Raw genomic sequence first — 17,761 nt, 5'->3', positions numbered from 1 at the left:
ATACCTAGACCTACTAAAGGCAGGACACTTCCTTAAACTCACAAGTCAAGAAGCAGGCTTACTGAGATTTACATAAACAATTCACAGGCTGCAGTTCCGCAAAACTGGATTACAGGAGAATTGTAGTAAAGAGGTGTGAATAATGTCCAGGAGATGCAAACTATGACAAAGTCTTAAAATGACTTTGCAGCCAGAGGATAGAGGTGAAGAGAGAAAATAGATCAAATCATATCCTCAGAGGCATGTGATTTTTTGCATTTAACCAAATGTGTTGAAGATTTCTATGCCCTTTCTCCATTGCATAGCAAAGTTGGTCAATAGTCTGTTTTCCCGAACAGCAGGACAGAATAAAAGAAAGGCAGTTCTGTTTAGAAAAGGGCAACAAAAACTAGCTTTCCTTGGTAAGTTCACGCATTTTCACAAAGTAATGTTGAGACTTCACTGAAATCAACATGAGAGGGAGAGAGAGCAGATGCATGTAAATATTTTTTGGACAGTCACCTGTAATCAAATTGTGGTTGATCTGCCCTCCCAAAGATCCAAGAAGCTGTGCCACTCTAGTCCTTACTGCTTCCAAGGAGGGATCACCATCCTGAATAACTCAACAGATTAATAACAACAGTGAAGGAAGAATTACCTTTGCAAATAAATAACCTGGTTTACACAGTGAAGGAAGGATTTACGGTCCTTAGTAACATATGGATGAAAAAGGAAGAGTGAAAAACTTGTGAGGAGAGGAATAGCATCAAACAAAAGAACAGTTTTGGTTCAAAGAACAGAAGCTGGGAACACTGGCAAATGTTTAACATGTGTACACATATTTTCCACACTGAGATCCTCTGCCTTCTGGGTCATCATATTTTGTAATCTTTCGGTTATCATTTCTCAAATAAAGGTTGAAGTTTTATCATCAGCTACTACACTCACAGAAAGATGTAATAGTCTATAAAATGGTAATCCGAAGTAAAAATTACTCTTTTCATTTATTTTAATTCAATAATTTAAAGTTTAGATCCTTTATCTACATGTAAGTAGCCAATTGATTTTCAAATGTTTCTAGGAATCTGTAGAATAGAAAATTAACTCATTTTGTTTAAAGACCATTAGGCTGGAAAGAGGGGTACGTGCGTGTGTGTGTGGGGGTGCACGCGCACGTGTGTGATGACCAGCAGTGCTTGACTTCTAAGATTATGAATCTATCCAAAAGATTAAAACATCTTACATTTCCATAACATGCTACATGCAAACTGCACACTGTAAAGCTAGGATCTGATTTTAAGTGTAGGGAGTTAAATTTTTGTTTCTACAATACATTAGTGTGGCACTGATGCACATGTAAAAGATTTCTTCAGTCTCCTTTTCCCTTCACCTGCTTCATTCCCATTACTACTTTAAAATATAGCACCCTTCCAGCTGTGCTGATGTAGTAACTGTTTGAGCCACACTGTAGAACTGTATCATTGTACTGATCTATAGTCAAAATAACTCTCAGAAAAGTATAGATAAGAAAGGGAGGCTGACAGAGGTGATACATTCACATTTAACTCTGAATCAGCTCTTACCAATGAAGTCTTTGCTTTTCTTAAATGCTGTATCACAACTTTACTAAATCCCTTCTGGGCTGCTCGAGAAAGTTTCCTTATTTCCCAGTTATTCTGGGGTTCACCTGACAAACAAGAAAACAGCATATAAATACTAATTTATTGTACCCGCACCTTAAGTTCCTTAAAAACCAAACAAACAATTTTTGTCCTTTTACCTTTATGTTAAGATGTGACAATTACTTTTCTCTCATTTTAAGTCCTTATTAAGGAAAATAAATCTCGATTAGTGAAAAATAAGATAGATTTAAGGATACAAAAGACAAATAATTGAAAAGTGACATATAAAATAACTAATTCCTGTTCAGCAGTAGAAAATTTATTGTAGCTTAAGAAAAAGGTAAGCTTTTGGATGTAAGAGAAATTGTAGAGTTCCAATCACAGACAAAAACATATAACACAGACAAAAAGTATGTCACATTCATCTCCCCAGGTACAGCTATGGAAAATTCCTTTCTCTGTTCCTCAAGACTAAAAATTCATTTTCCAAACATACCTGTAGATGTAGAATTTTTCAAATAACCATCAAGAAGAGGTAGAATATCCTTGTAATAAGGTTGCATTATATGTTTGGGAATGTGAGCTGACCAGTCTTCCAAAGCATCCAGTCCCAGGTCAGCCACCACAGTACAGCTAAGGCCCAGCTTAAACGCATTCTACATATCAAATGTAAAACTATCATGACTACTATGATTTAAAAAGAAAAAAACATATTTGCAAGCATTTGGCATACATTACATCTTCCTTCATCACTTTTGTCTACTTAACACCTCGCTCACAAAATCCACACCGAAGATATTTATTACATTGCAATATTGGCACTAACACAGTCAAGTAAGTTCGACTGCAAACTCTGATGATTTACTAGCTCATCCAAAGATCAACTCATTTGTACTTGACTTTACTGAAGACAACGCAAAGCTTAATGATGATCTTACTTGCTTGACAGGATACTAACTTTGTTCCAAATTTTTTGAACATGTTTTAGGAAAGGAAAAAGCATTAGCTGTACATCACTTTGACCCACCTGCAGTGCAGGAATATATGCTTTGATATCAAGCATGATGATGGCAGGTGGTAAAGAGAGCAAAAAAATCAGACAGGATGCCAACAACTCATCTTTATACTGTTTCATTTTTGCTGTAACCTAAAATTCAGATATATAGGTTAAGAACAATCATAAATCTTACAAGTCCTTGATATTAGCTATTTTATGTGTGCACCAATATGCACATAAAATACTCAATTCAAAAACAATAATGGAATCTCATTCACCTAGAGACAATTATCAGGAAGTGTATAATCCACAAGCAAGTTATTGCTCAATTTTATATCCATAAGTGACCGACATGCTTCTATTGACATTAAGTAAAAAAACAAACAAAAACGGCTGTCCAAATCCTACTATGTTGTATAAATCAAACATTGCTATCATATGTATACAGAGTCTAAGAAGATATCATTATGTAATGTTGATTCAGTCATTTATGCTTATATTTAAACAAAGAAACTTAGCCACAAAATTACTTACCTCTTTTCCAAACTTTACAAACAGGGCAAAGCAAGAACTTTTTTCTGGGTTTTCAGGACAGTTCCTGAAACACTTTGGACTGACACCCTACCAAGCAGAAACCACAAGTCAGTACTGCTAGAAAAACTATCCTGAATAACACACAGTACACAAATGCGAACCACAACTCAAAATATATACAGTACTGTCCCGATACGAACTCTGCATGAATGGAAAGCTTAAAATGTACATTTGTTCTCACAAAGATCAGTTGCTAGCACTAGTATCATATACTGAGAGTCAACTTTTTGGCATACAGACATAAAGTAACAATATCAAAGTAATTGAGATATATAGGAATGAAAAAGTACTTTGAAATGGTTGAATTTCCTCCTTGCTCCTTAATCCAACAAGCCACAAAAGAAAAAACAAATTCCTAATACAGGATGGGCATATGGCCAGAATGCAGATGGAATGAGAAAACAGCAATTCACAAACAGTATCATCTCCCAAAGAAAATCTATGTAAGCATCCATGCCAATGAGCTGCCCAGAGAGGTTGTGGAGTTTCCTTCTCTAGAGATATTCAAAACCCACCTGGATGCGATCTAGATGACCCTGCTTGAGCAGTGAGGTATGAGTAGATGATCTCCAGAGGTCCCTTCCAACCTCAACCATTCAGTGACTCTATGAGTTCCTAAATTTAGTTTACTTAGTACTGTCATAACCTGTGGCAAGAGCAGTTCCCAGCTCTGTGTTGGGCTAAATGCTGTTTGATGAAGCATTTTCACTTTACAGTAGCTTCCACACCACAAATGGTTCATCTTTCAACAGAACACCATACTTCCTGTGGGAATCAATGAGTAGCAAAGTACAACTATACCTAAAAAGTTGAGTAACTAACTCACACAGACGTCTTTGCTGTTCTAGCTAAATTGTTTTTGATATCCAAGCTGGATCTTCTGTACAGTCTACACTGCAAACAAATCTCCAGCTCAGGATCTGGGAAAGAGCACCGCACATTCTGAAGAGATGGTATTTCTTCAGAAACTGAGCTTCCACTCTAATTTTGATGTTCCATGCATTTTTAACTACAGAGGCATAGAATGACATTAACATTTGAAACACACCAGGCAGCAGTTTCAGTAACTATTTTCTGTTGTGCATACATGTGTAAAGCCTTGTATAAAAGATGTGCACCATCATTAACACAATATTTACCTTCACTGAGAAAAGAGATCTCACCTCAAAGTATTTTATTTTCTTTGCAATCTTCATTGCAACAGAAAGCAGCTTGTAGAATCCACTAATAAGAGGTAGTCTTGTTGAATGTACAATAAGCTCATAACCAAAAGAATACACCCAAGGGTAAAAGTATTCAACATGCTTCTCTGGAAGTATCTCTCTATAGAACAGATGCACAGAAAATATTCAGAAAAAAAAAAGAAAAAAAAAAGAAAAAAAACAGAAAAAAAGAAACTAAACATTTGTATCTTTTCTTTTTCAAATTTCAAGTCAGCACACAAAAGACAAGCACTGCTACAGTAGAGCATCTCCAAAGAGAGTGAGAGGATAATTATATCACTTCTGATATAAGTATAGGAAGATTTATATATTGCTTTAGAGTGGCAAAACCATTTCTTCCTCATTATGCCTTGTTACTAACTTTATACAAACACACCTACTCACATATCACTTCGTGTTACTTCCACAGACCGCAACATTACTATGGACAATCAACTGGACATTCAAAAATAATGCTGTACCTTTCACTTAATGCTCAAATACTACTTTATGAAGACTGTATTTCTGGTCTCTGAAGCATTTAGAAAATATGGTCAGTATAATATTAAAAGTTGTAGTGGGTACTAAAAGATGACAATAAAAAATGCATATGAATGACTTGTATCCTGTACTCTCTTAAAAAAAAAAAAAACACACATTGTCATAAGTCAGAAACAGGCATCTTAAATAAACATACTTTAATTTTCTTCCAATCACTTCATAACACCTACTAAACTACACAAATGATGTATTCATACCTGCAGAATTCCACTAGATTAATAAAGGCAATAAAATCTGTAGGCTTTGTTGGCTGAAGGTGTGAAGTAGGGTCAGAAGTAGGCACAACCAAAGCACTGTAAGTTTCATTTTCATCCTGCAAATGAATATTGAAGCCAGAACACTGGATCTGTGACAACACAGAAAGCATTTATACCTTCATCCAAAAAAAAAAAAAAAGATTAGCAACTGCCTCTTCTTTTTACGACTGCTGCTAGCTAGTCCAATACAGAGAGATAATGTAGTAATTCACACACAAACAAGTTCAAAAATAATAAGGGTCACTTGCTTACAAGACAAAAAGTGACCATCAAAACTAAAACCACTCTACATGCCAGAAAAGGGAGACTAAAATAACAGATTCTGTAATTTTTTCTTTTTCCACCTCCTAACTACAATGCAACATCCAGAAGTATGAAGTAAAACATTTTCACCAACCAGAATTTTAATTCAAGGACGCTATGAGGAGCTATATAATCATAACAAAGCAAGGAATGGGATTTTGGTTTCCCTACAGAAGCAAAACTTAATGGACAAGTCATCGGGTCTCACCTGTTCATTAACATTCAATTTCTGAACAGTCAGGTCCAACTTCTCAATAATCTTCAAAACAGATTTTATAAGTTCATCATATAACAAACGACTGAGGGACTTCAGTGCTGAATTTGCATCAAGAAAATTTTCGTCTTCCAAAACAGATTCCTTCGCAGGAGGGAAAAAGTTCATGTTTCACAACAGTGAAGAATGAGAACTGATTCTTGAATTTACAACCCAGGTTTTGAATGATTTAGAGAATCAGGCTTTAGAGGTTTCTCAGGTATAATAGTCTAAATTCATCCTTTTTTTTTTTTTAATTTAATTGCCAATATTCTACTAAAACAATTAGATAGTTCTACAGCATGGCAGGCTGGTCATTTGGAAAAAATCTAGGATTATAAAAACAATGATAAGACTCAGTCAGGACTACAGTGCCTTTCCTCTTCTATATCCATGTTAATTATGCCTTTACCTTCATTGTGTCACATTTCAGTAGACTTCTAAAGAGATACAGATAGTCCTTGTATGTCGGTACTTTCCATTTCCCTGTTCCAACCTCTCCAGCTGCTGGGGACTCTTCTGATCCAGAAGTTTTTTTTCCAAAATATTCCTAAAAGGACACAGTATTTTTCAGAAACACTGTGTATGTAACTAGCTGTTTCAAGCCAAAACATGTTGTAAAACTACTGGTAGGAACCTGAAATGCTTAGCTTTCTAATTTCAAGCTGAAAAGAAAACAAACAGCTCCTTTAAGAAGTCTCTGAATTTCTCCTCCTCCCAACAGTCCGTTATTGTAGAGACTCTATAGTTAGTCTGCTGGACAGGATTAAAAACCTTTTAAATCCCCCTTTAAGACAAACATTCATTAAAATTTTCCCTCTTCTTTTAGAGTTGGCAAAATTTGTTAATGCGGAAGAAAGTTAGATGACCACAGATACAACCTACTTCATTACAGACAATCTGAGCAAGGAAGAACTCCAGAGAACAAAGGAGTATTTTCTTTTATTTTCATTACAGGAGAGACATTCTCATTATTCTGGCAAAAGTAGTGACAAGTGAGTAATAATAACTGGCTCATGGTTTTAAAAGGACAGTACTATTTTTAGTTCTTTGGGCCTTCCTCTATTTACTTGACCAGATGGTCAAGAACTGGAGTGAATACTTCACGAATCTAGAAGAAACAAGTATATTTAAACAGTTATTTTACCTTTGAAAAGGTGATTGGCTTGGAAAAGATTCTGATTAATCCCTGATGCACTGGGGAAAAAAAAAAGCCTCAATAAACTTAAAAAGACACAACATCCATATGACTTATACATCAGTAAACAATTAAATCAATCTTCTATTTCCTTTATTCTGTCAAGATGAGGGAGAAGTAAAAGAATAGATATCTTTCTTAAATGACAAACATAATCAAAGCAGAGCCAATGCTCTAGGATGTTTCACAGCGCAGCTATCTTGAACTTGCTTCTTAATACATTTTGTCAATATTGCTTCAACTTTTTCCTGAGTCTGAATGCAGTGGTGGTCAATGCATTGGCCTAATGCCTATATTACAAAAGACAAGAACTACCTATGACTTTCACAGAGAAGGATTTATTCCAGCATAATACTTTGGGAGCACATCACATTCCAAATCATGAACAAGGGAGACAACGAAAATACCACAGTTATAGAGAAAAGCCACTGTAAATAACCGAAAGAAATTCAATTAGTTTGGAATATCATTATAATGAAATGCCAGTACCGTGGAAGCTCCTGGAACTGTCAGCATTTAATACTGCCCCCCCCTTTTTTTTTTTTAATATTTGCAGGACTAAATCTGAGTAACTATACATATTTGGAATCTTCACTTTTACCATGTTTAAGTTCCAGAAAATACAAAGTGTATTTCTGGTAAAGAAGATACTACTCCAAGTTCCTATGGCTTTCTGCAGGACTAAGGAAAGAACCAGGAACAGATTTTTGTACATTTTCCTGCAAAAGCTCTTTTCCCCCACAATCCTTTGAGCAGGAATCTTGCCTTTAAATGAAATCAGATTACCACAAAAACTATTCTCCTGCCCTTGACCATATTCCATCTGTCATCCAAAACAGTTGTTAAATGTATTCCCTAAGTGATTTAACAGTGGATGTTGAAAAATAACACAATGAGAACCGTAAGCCTCCATTGCTGAAGGATGTAAAAGGCTTCGTTTTTGTCCCGAAATGGCTGTTGTCCAAGCCTCTCTTAGAAACAGTTAACAGCTCAGAAAAATAAAAAAAAGTCAACAGACTCACCTACAGTGCTAATAAAGCTCCAGAGAATTGGTCCTTTTCCTGTCAGGGCTAGGAAAATCTTTATTATAGATCTGCAACAGACAGACTGCATTTTTTCACTGTATTGTGGAAAGCTATCAATCTGTATCACAACTAGATGTTCAAGAACTGGAGTGTATACTTCAGGAATCTAGAAGAAATAAAAGCAAAAAAATCCCATCATGTGAAGACAATGGTTCACCTCTATTAACAAGCAAAATAATACAAAATGTTTTCCTCCAGAACCTTTGTAAGAAAAATTTTTGCATTATGATCTACTCTGAGAATGATTAAAGACATAGCAAGTGAATACATCTCAAGTATCAAGAAAAACGGAATGTTTCAGTTCCTGAGTAGATTAGAGCTTCATCAAAATCAGTCACAAGTATATTAGGAAAGGGTCAATTTAATTAACAATAAGAACACAGCTGTCTAATCTATTCATTCTTAAAGACCTGAACACATGAATGTTAAGCAGAAGTCTCTTCTCCACCCCAAGCCTGCTCCCCAGCTCCACCCAGAATCTAGAAAGCCCTCATTGGAACACACACGTCATCAGAGGAAATTCAGATTATCAGTACTGAAAGAAAAAGCAGCAACAGGGAGGTACAGTGTTTTGACTTCCCCTGCTTTCGTTGTTTCTGTGAATTATTCACATAACATGAAAGACTCAGAGGTAGAGAAACTGATTACATACCAAGCTCTAGTAAAGGTAAGCACAAGGCAGTGGGGGGGGGGAAGATGTAGTAGCCTTTTAAAAAGAACTACGTAAGTAGAGTGAAATAACAGATCCCTTGAACATTCATCACATAAAAAGAAGAGTAGGGCTGTATCCAAGCAATAGCTTTTCCTAAAATAAATAAATAACCCATTTGCATTTGGTTACCACGATCTTTATTACAGTGCTTTGTAGTATTTTATTTAGCACATTTTGTGCATTTTCTTTATTCAAATAAAATCTAGGAAGATATTCCTCTGATACTCTCTCAGAGCTAGAAGCAATTACACTATAGACAAAAAAGTGTCTTCTACCGCAGGTAAGTGCACAGCTACTACACTCTTATACATCCCTAGACACATAAAAAGATTTCACCGGTACTTTAAATACTCCACTTACTGTATCTATATGGAATATCACACTTGCAATTGACTGGAGGAAACTTGGTAGCTGATATATATGGTCATCTACTGTCTCTGCCTCTGTGAGGTACATTTGCTTACAACGCTGAAGAAGCTCAACATACATGTAGTCAACATCCTTAGAACACGTAGCTTTACAGGGCTTATAAACAAAAAATAAGATACTGATTTAGGAACTTCATACATCCAAGCAAATTCATGCTGTAACACTAAAAACCTAACCAAGTCATCAATGAACTACAATCAAAATAATCTTTTTTTACATTTTCCAGAAACTCATCTGAATGAATTTTGCATGTTTTAGAAGTAAGGTCTAGACTGCAAAGGCTCAAGGTGACTTGACTAATACTTTTAGTATTCTGCTCACTACATATAGAGGGTCTGTAGTAATGCTTACAGATTTCTGTGGAATGATTTGTAAGCTGTAATAATTACCATCAGTTTGGTCAAAAGGAGCTCTCAGGGGAAAAAGAAACAAGGAAAAGGTCATAGGCAAAGATCATAGTAGGAATGACGACAGAAGAATGATCTGATTTGTACAACCACAGAATATAAGAGTTAGGCTAAAGGTTGAATCTAGTCTGTCTAAAAACAGAGTGGCAAAATTAAGAATATCCATTTACCACTTGTAAAACTAAGTATTACTTATTAATTTATTTTAGCAATTAAACAGTAGAAAAGGGACTCTCTCTTGAAACAGTCACTGAACTTGTATCTAGTCTAAAGTTACTAATTGCAGTGGTAGCAAGACTCACTTCCTCACAATCTTGCATCTGAATCTTGGCCAATAGTTAGTCTGAATACGCCAATAACATTAATGTTCCTTAATACATTAAAAATGTATAGGAATTCCAGCATTAATCCCCCTTTTTTCTTGTTAAAGTTTACAGAATTATCTTACCTCTGTATTTATATTATATAATTTAATTAATGTATTCCATAATTGATATTTTTAATGAAGTTCTTTCAATTCATTTCCAGCCCATACCATGTAAGAACATTAGGTTTCAACAATATATGTTTATGGTCTATAGAAGAAATGAACTTTGCTCAAATGGCAGCAAAATGGAAAGGATTCAAGTAATTAAACAGCTGTTCTATCACTCTACGTTTCCTAAGTCTCCCTAAACAAATAAGAATCTGATTTTTGAAAGAAAAAAAATCAGCATTTCATTATATAAAAGTTGGAGGAACGTCATAAAGTACATAGGCTGCGCGTATGTTAATACTATTGCTTTCTCTACATTTTCCTTTACTTTTATACTCTCACTCTAATTGATTGCTGACAAAAATTGGAAGTTGGTTATGTGGAGAGCATTTCTGCCCTCCACATAAGAATGTGAATACAGTTTCATTTTTAAATTTTCAGTCATTTGACAGATTAGTGCCTAATGTCCTACAGCTAACAGCCCATTTTTTCCACTCTGATTGAGATTCCTGCTCTGTAGAAAACATATCTGAACTGCTTCCTGAGCAGAGCTGGCCTGTATTGCCATCTGTGTTGCCACTGGATTGGCATCTGGAATGCAGACAGACCTAGTAAGATACTGTCGGTAACTTCGGTGATTAAGTGCATCCTGAAGCTTTGTGATAGTTGTATAAGGTGCCCTCAGTTTTTGCACTTCAAAACTACAGTGCTCCCACTAAATACAGGAGGCATTTCAATAACACTGAACCACAACACGTTTTAGACTGCAGCTGACTAATTTCAATACTTAATCTAGAAACGGAAGCACTCTCTACATAACAAGCTGCGTAAATTTGTAAAATGAACTGTATGAATCCCAGCTTTAAATCCATTCAGTATATTGCTTTATCAGAATAAGCTTCCCACACATACTGCTGCAAAAAGCCCATATCCACGAATGGCAATGGACAACTCCTTGTTGCTTGAATCCATTCTTCTGATGATTCCATAGAACTGCTCCATGAAGAACCGCAATTTGCTCTTGTGCAGCTCTGCGTCCTTAGCTACCATTAAAGAAATCTGTAGAGCAGATACAAACATTTCAGACTTTCCAGAAACACACAAGTAACTCCCTCATCCCACATTAGTTTTCAAAAACACCTAGCTCATAACACAAGGACTTTGAAGCCAAAAAATTACTTATTAAACAGATTCACTGAAACTCCAAGCACTAAATATCCCCACTATTTTGAGAAATTTAACTCTGCCTTAATCTCAGAAGTCCCAGTTCAGTCACAATACCTGCTTAAGAAATGAATCTAAGGCAGAATGACCTGCTTTCTTCAGCTCTTGATTTGTATAGCCACACCATTTACACATTGTTTCAAACAGTGAAACATAGTTGTCCAGGAGAAAGGTACCAAACTGAGCAGCATGCCTGCTGAACAACTGTAAACCAGCTGCAATTCAAAAATAATTCTCGTTAAAACTCAGATTTATGTTCCACTTTCAATGGACCAGGCTATAAAATAAGTATTAGGTTGACTGGAAGTTATAAAATATATTCTTCTAACCATTATAGTATCATTATCCAAACACTAAAATCTTAAAGAGCAACTCTCCAAGACCCTCTTTCTTCATGTACACAATTATGGAAGATACAACTGTTTTATGAAGTTATTTATATTATCAGTGAAAAAAGAGAGGGACGCCAGTGGTTATGAACAAGAATACTTGATTGCGCTATTTACAAGGATTTGTTTTTTGTGGTCAGGACACATGTCCAAGTTTCTTCCTCCTCCAAACTGCAATGCGGACAAGTTAAAGAGTTGGGAATACTTGTAACAATACAGTCTCAGATTTCAGCACAGATGAAATTTCAAGATCCCTCAAAAACTGGAATTTTAGTCAGTCTATCTTTAAAGAGGATTTTACACCTCACAGTTGCTATTCCTTTCATGATCCCTTTCTCATTCCAGGGCTTTGTACTCACCCCAGACAGGTGCACATGGCATCAAGTACAATACTTCTGTTCATAAGCCTATCAGACCTTGCTTAGTTTAACCAATAAGTGTTTATCTCTTTAGATTCCAGTTTTGTACACCAGATTTGCTCCCCTATCAGCTTAGAAGACTGAATACTAGGTCCATCCAAAAAGTGCCAGCAGAGGACATCTCCAGCCAGAAGACACTATCATGCAAATGGTATCCACAGCTGAAATAAGACAATCTTACCTAGTTGCACTGCGTATCGCTTCTGATCAACCTGTAATATCAAAAATGTTTGTCATACATGATCTGTTCTTCAGCAGGGCTAATTAATTTATGCAGATCAATTAACACGTGGCAGATATACCTGTGGCCTGATTGCTTTCATTGCAAAATCAAAAATCTCCTTTGATGTCTGAGGATCTGCGGAACAATCCAATAAAGAGTATTTCATTATTCACACACAAGAGGTAGAGTGAAGAAGATATTTTTATCCTAAGCCTGGTATGAATAAACAACATCTGGAAGACTTAAACATTCAATTTAAAATGGCAGACACACTTTTTCCAGTAATTCTTCTAAGTTTCAAACAAAACTACATCTATATTCACAGACTTTTTTGAACATCCATGTTTTAACAGACGTATCTCCACTAAGGAAAACATATTTTTGTATAAATGCATTCCAGCTTCAACGTGGCTCTTGCAGTTACCCAGTCTCTGGTTAGAAAATAGCATTTAAAACCTTTACATACAGAAACCTATTGATCAAGCCTTCTTCCACAAAGGCAGATTATAGGGGTTCATGTAGCTGGATAGGCCTTGCAAAAATAAACCTTACAAGAGTGGAGAAAATTTCATTCAGAGTACACAACCAGAAATGTTGCTGCTTGTGGGCAGTATAACCATCAAAATATACCAAACTGTATAACTGCTTTTCACACAGAAAAAGAACGTACCTTCATTCTCAGATTTGGTGAAGTTGTACATGAGCGCAGCCAGTCCCTTCAAACAGCCTGCTACAATTGACAGTTTTGGTGCCCTTGTAGCTGATGTCATCTAAAAAAGCAGGAATTGAAAAAAATATTGTCCTCAATCTAACACAGATTTACCCCAAGACCTCCCAGTTCCTACAAGTGTAGATAAAATAATCATATTCCAAATTAATAAAAGTGTGCCAACACCCTCAGTAACACCCACTTCTATGAACTTAAGTCTACAGGAACATCTATTGTTCAGAGACTTTGTATCACTTGGGAAAGCTTTTAACTACAGAAGTATGAGAATTCCTTTGACCAGCACAAAATATGCTCCCTCACAACTAATCATAGCAAAACTTACATAGCACACACTAACCTCTTAAAAACACAGAATATAGGAAAGTTAGGCAGAGCTGTGCTAAAGCGAAAAAGGATTTTGCAGCTAATAGAGCACAAATCAGAAATTACCAGGGAAAGGCAATATATGCTGCAGTAATCATCATGTGTTATTTATCTTTTCTCACATTAATTTGCTGTCACTGACGGCCTTAAATTTTTACTTTGACAACTTCTCTACTAGAATCAGAGAATGCAAACCTTAAGAGTCCTTAAGAAAGCACTTACAATTGTCCAGTTAAACCTTTACAAATTGCACTAGTTGCAACAGTCTTCCAACAAACAGCACTACTCACATCAGAGGCAAAAAAAAAAAAAAGGGGGGGCAAAATAATGTAGGAGTTGGAAAAGAAACTCCAACCCTACCTGTGTTTTAAGTTCTCCCAAATAAGCTCGGAATAGCTTTTCAGAGTTGTTAATCATGTCACTAGGCTGGACCTCTCCCAAAACTCCCAAAAGCTCATATATCTTCTCCAGAACTGGAAAACAATTCATATTATTAAATATTAATTATTAAAATAATTAGTTTGACATTTCCATTGCAATTCCTATACAATTTGCAACCATAAAAAAGCCATCACTGAGGATTTTAATTGGTGATTATCATGTGAGAAAGACAACTTTTTATGACGTACATGTAACAACATACTATGATGTGAGATGTGTCCTCACAAATAAATTAAATACATTTACTCTTTTAAATAGGATTTAGAAAATATTAAGATCATACCACCAAAGAAACATTTACCACTAATCCAAGCTTTGTGTTAGCCTTGCAGTTATGCTAGGTCTTGTAAGCATCATTAAAATTAATGTCAATAGCTTGCAGAAGTTGCTAGCCTTCAGTTCAGGCAAATAGGTAGGCACATCAAGCTTTGTAAGGACTAAATCTGTCAAGCTACAATATAACTCAAACTAGCCAAGACCATCAAAGTAGAACTCCTATGAATATGCTTAATATTATGAGTAATATAACTAGAATAGCCAGGAACTGATGAGCTCAGAACAGGGTTGACCAGTGCAGAGACTATCACACTAAAATAGCAGCTCTAAAGAAAAGACTGACTAGAGTTGGAATAAAATCATTAAGAATTTTAGCAACTGAGCTAGGATTACGTGAGCTTTGACAGGAATTACTGGCCTAGAATTTACTCTGCTTTTGATATGGGCACCCACCCTCGGGACTAGGACTACTTTTAAGGCTCCCAGTTACAGGAGTATATGAGAGTATAGTTATAAAACTGGTATAGGAGTAACCTTGAAAGTTCAGCTACACCACATTAGCACGGAATTCAGAAAAAGTCTAAGAGCCTAACAAAGTTAAGTTAGTTAATACCAAGAGGGTTAGAATTACTGTCAGGATTCAGGCATTCAAGGACTAATAATCACAGAATAGAGATATAAACACACTTATATGTCAAGAATCTGAAATCAGCCCAGTGGTAAAATTTCATATGAACCAACCACCACTAAATTCAACTACACATTTTCTCCCACATAAATATTTATAAGTCTGCTAAGGGGAAAAAAAAAAAAAGGAACAAACTACATGATCGTTATCAGAAGACCTCAACAAATTTTACTCATTTTAAAATACGACAGCTACCATTTCTGAACACACTTGTCACAGCAGTAACAATTATACGTTTCTGTGAGAAATAATACAACAAAAACTAAGAGTCAATAAAACAAATGACATTGATAGAAAAACTAAAAACTACCTGTATCAGAAACTTTATTTCTTGTAGCAAGCTCCCCATAGAATTTATTAAAGATCTCTCCAACTTTCATTTCTTCCATCAGACAAGAATGTCGTAAATTTTGGAGCAACTAAAATATATAAAAAACAATTGACAATTCAGAAAACTTATTAATATCACCATCATAACCTTGTTCAGCCTAAATAAAAATGTAGTTCACGTACATCCTAAACATGCTATTCAGTAAAACAGATTTAAGATGGCTAGTCCAAGAAAGAGTATTGACAGGCAATCTACACTAACAATAAGCTACCTTCCTGTATGTGTATTTTTATACAAAAAAAAACTCAAATAGATGAGAAAAACAGTTTAGTAATGGCTACAATAGCCTTTCTCATATTGTATTTCTCTCTCTGCTGCTGTAAAGCCAATCCAAATCACAGAAGAATTAACTCAGAGAAACTCAGAAGGGCGTTTTGTTTCTCATAAGCAAAACTAAGCAGGTGCAAAGTATTTCAAAAACAAAGGTCTAATGCGTCCTAAGGAAGTATATTAAGAAATCAGTCTCACATAATAATAAAATTTCTGGAAAAAAAAAAAAAGCTCTTCTCTGCACCTTTCACATACTGTATCTAATATGTTATAAGTAATTACATAATATTTTGGAGTAAGAATACAATTAAGTGGAAAATTTCCTAATAAAGTAACATTATAAACTAAGAAAGAGAAAATTGGTGACTGCCTCCAAAACAATCGTGTCTTGCTATAACTGGTTTAGAGATCACATATTCATAGCTACGTAATCTTCATAGAAAATCTGTTGTTAAGACAAATCTTTTTATTAACATTTAAGATATTAGACCATTAACGTTCTCATTACTGTGAACTTTTTTGCATTATATAGCACAATCGTAGAAATATAATAGATTTCTACTATTTTTTAAGAAACGAGGATTATAAAATGCATTTTACCTTAATCAGAAGTTCCACAGCCAAGATTTTACATTTTGCTGCCCTGTCTTTTGTATAAACACTAATACAAGTTTGCTAGATAGAAAATAAGAAAGATTATTATAATCTGAAATACAAAAGGAAACTAAAACATAACCATGTGTTTACCCTCCTCTTTAACGTACCTATTCCTAAGAAGTTGCAGATGTTTAAAAAGACTAAAATAATAAAAATCTTCAGTCCTGAAAGTGGTATCATAGACAACCTTAGAACAGTGTCTGACAAAAAATACAGGCTCAGACAAAGGAAGTGTAATTTGTAGGAGAGAGGCTCTTCACATAGAAAATTTTCTGACTCTGGATTATTGCTCCTTAAGACAAGTAGCAACGAGCTTGGTAACAGAAAGTACAATGGTACAGCCCAGCATTTCTAGGCAAAGCCATAGTATTCAGCAGTTTATACTCAAGGAATGCCATTATTACAAGTACTGCAATTTCCACTGACTTCTGTACAGAATGCAAAAGTAACAACTTTGCAGGAGTAATTTTTTTAAATCAGCGTTTAAAATTAAACATCACCAACAGAAGCAGAGGAGGTAAAATATTACATTTAAACTATGAATTTAATCTATGTGAATTATTAAGACAGCCAGTATTATCTCCTGTTAAATATTAAAAATTAACCATACAGTTGAAGAATCAATTTCTCACTTCTCCGCTGTATTCGTTATACTTCATATAAATCAAATTGTTCATTTCAGCTTTGATAAGAAATTACAGATGTATACCACAGACAAAGAGGGGGTGAAGGATAGATATGAACCTGTTACAGTTTGAGACCCAGCAAAATTGCTTTTGATGAAAACGTTTAAGTAATAATTTTCCTTTACCCACCTTAACATTGCAGGCATAAGGATGAACTTTCTCACCAATCTTTTCCAGAAAGAGACACAGAAACTTCAGCGCTTCTTCTCTGCAATCTCGAAACTGGAAAGTTTTTTAAAAAAGTTTCTTCAGTTAGTTTTAATGCGTACAACATAATGTGCTCTTCATACAGAATTATCTCAACATTTCTTTAAAAATTGAAGTTTTATCAACTTACTTCCTCAATGCTGAGAGATTTGTGGATAAATGCAAGCAACCCATACTCTTGAGAGAACACCAGGGATATATGCAGTGCTGCAGGCAAAGCAAACAGAACAGTCAGCCTTTCTGAGCACGCAACGCTGAACACTAACCTGCGTGCCAGCTTTCCAGGAATACCTTAACAACTTACGACTGATGTTTTTCACAAAACAAACAAACAAACAAACAAAAACAAAAAAAAACCCAAGCATTTGATTTTGCAGTTTTTACACAAACAGTCCCAGGAAGCAGAAGGGCTTTCTAACATAAGGATGGGCTCAGAACCGCATCCTGTGTTCTGCTTGTTCCCCACGGCTTTACCTCCGGGGCCCCCGCTTAAGCCCGGATCCGGGTGAGAGGCGGCCTGAGAGCAGGCGTGCGGCAAGAGCACTCCCGGCTCCTGACAACGGCCAGGGCCACAAGTATTTTTAAGAAGAGAAATGGCTATTTGGAGTAAGAGACCATCTCAGAACCAACGTTTTAAGTCAAACCAGCAACTGTCGTAGAACAATCTTTAATAAATTGTTTATTATATAATGTATGAAACTGCCAGGGCAGAAACAACCCGTA

The 17,761-nt window shown here is 35.6% G+C and overlaps 1 protein-coding gene across 2 annotated transcripts in view; it reads right to left on the bottom strand.

The window, feature by feature from the left end:
- The window catches only part of PRKDC (protein kinase, DNA-activated, catalytic subunit), an 84,500-nt gene that overhangs the window by 66,192 nt on the left and 547 nt on the right, over positions 1-17,761 (bottom strand). The window contains exons 2-23 of one of the 2 annotated variants that reach the window (XM_085316255.1): positions 17,169-17,245; positions 16,961-17,053; positions 16,089-16,163; positions 15,138-15,246; positions 13,783-13,895; positions 13,000-13,099; positions 12,409-12,464; positions 12,288-12,318; positions 11,356-11,513; positions 10,987-11,133; positions 9,124-9,288; positions 7,989-8,157; positions 6,916-6,965; positions 6,181-6,318; positions 5,724-5,873; positions 5,153-5,301; positions 4,356-4,515; positions 3,133-3,219; positions 2,629-2,748; positions 2,098-2,257; positions 1,563-1,666; positions 502-592 (exon numbers count right to left, since the gene is read on the bottom strand). In XM_085316255.1, the coding sequence (XP_085172381.1) occupies positions 502-592; positions 1,563-1,666; positions 2,098-2,257; positions 2,629-2,748; positions 3,133-3,219; positions 4,356-4,515; positions 5,153-5,301; positions 5,724-5,873; positions 6,181-6,318; positions 6,916-6,965; positions 7,989-8,157; positions 9,124-9,288; positions 10,987-11,133; positions 11,356-11,513; positions 12,288-12,318; positions 12,409-12,464; positions 13,000-13,099; positions 13,783-13,895; positions 15,138-15,246; positions 16,089-16,163; positions 16,961-17,053; positions 17,169-17,245 (2,502 nt within the window). The remainder of the gene's footprint in view (positions 1-501; positions 593-1,562; positions 1,667-2,097; positions 2,258-2,628; positions 2,749-3,132; positions 3,220-4,355; positions 4,516-5,152; positions 5,302-5,723; positions 5,874-6,180; positions 6,319-6,915; positions 6,966-7,988; positions 8,158-9,123; positions 9,289-10,986; positions 11,134-11,355; positions 11,514-12,287; positions 12,319-12,408; positions 12,465-12,999; positions 13,100-13,782; positions 13,896-15,137; positions 15,247-16,088; positions 16,164-16,960; positions 17,054-17,168; positions 17,246-17,761) is intronic. The other variant, XM_085316256.1, reaches the window with a different exon arrangement.

The sequence above is a fragment of the Rhea americana genome, unplaced genomic scaffold (genome assembly GCF_003343005.1).
Source record: "Rhea americana isolate MKP2758 unplaced genomic scaffold, rheAme1 scaffold_46, whole genome shotgun sequence".
Classification (NCBI taxonomy): Eukaryota; Metazoa; Chordata; class Aves; order Rheiformes; family Rheidae; genus Rhea; species Rhea americana.
The sequence above is the reverse complement of the archived record's forward strand: the minus strand, read 5'-3'. Positions and strand labels throughout refer to the sequence as shown.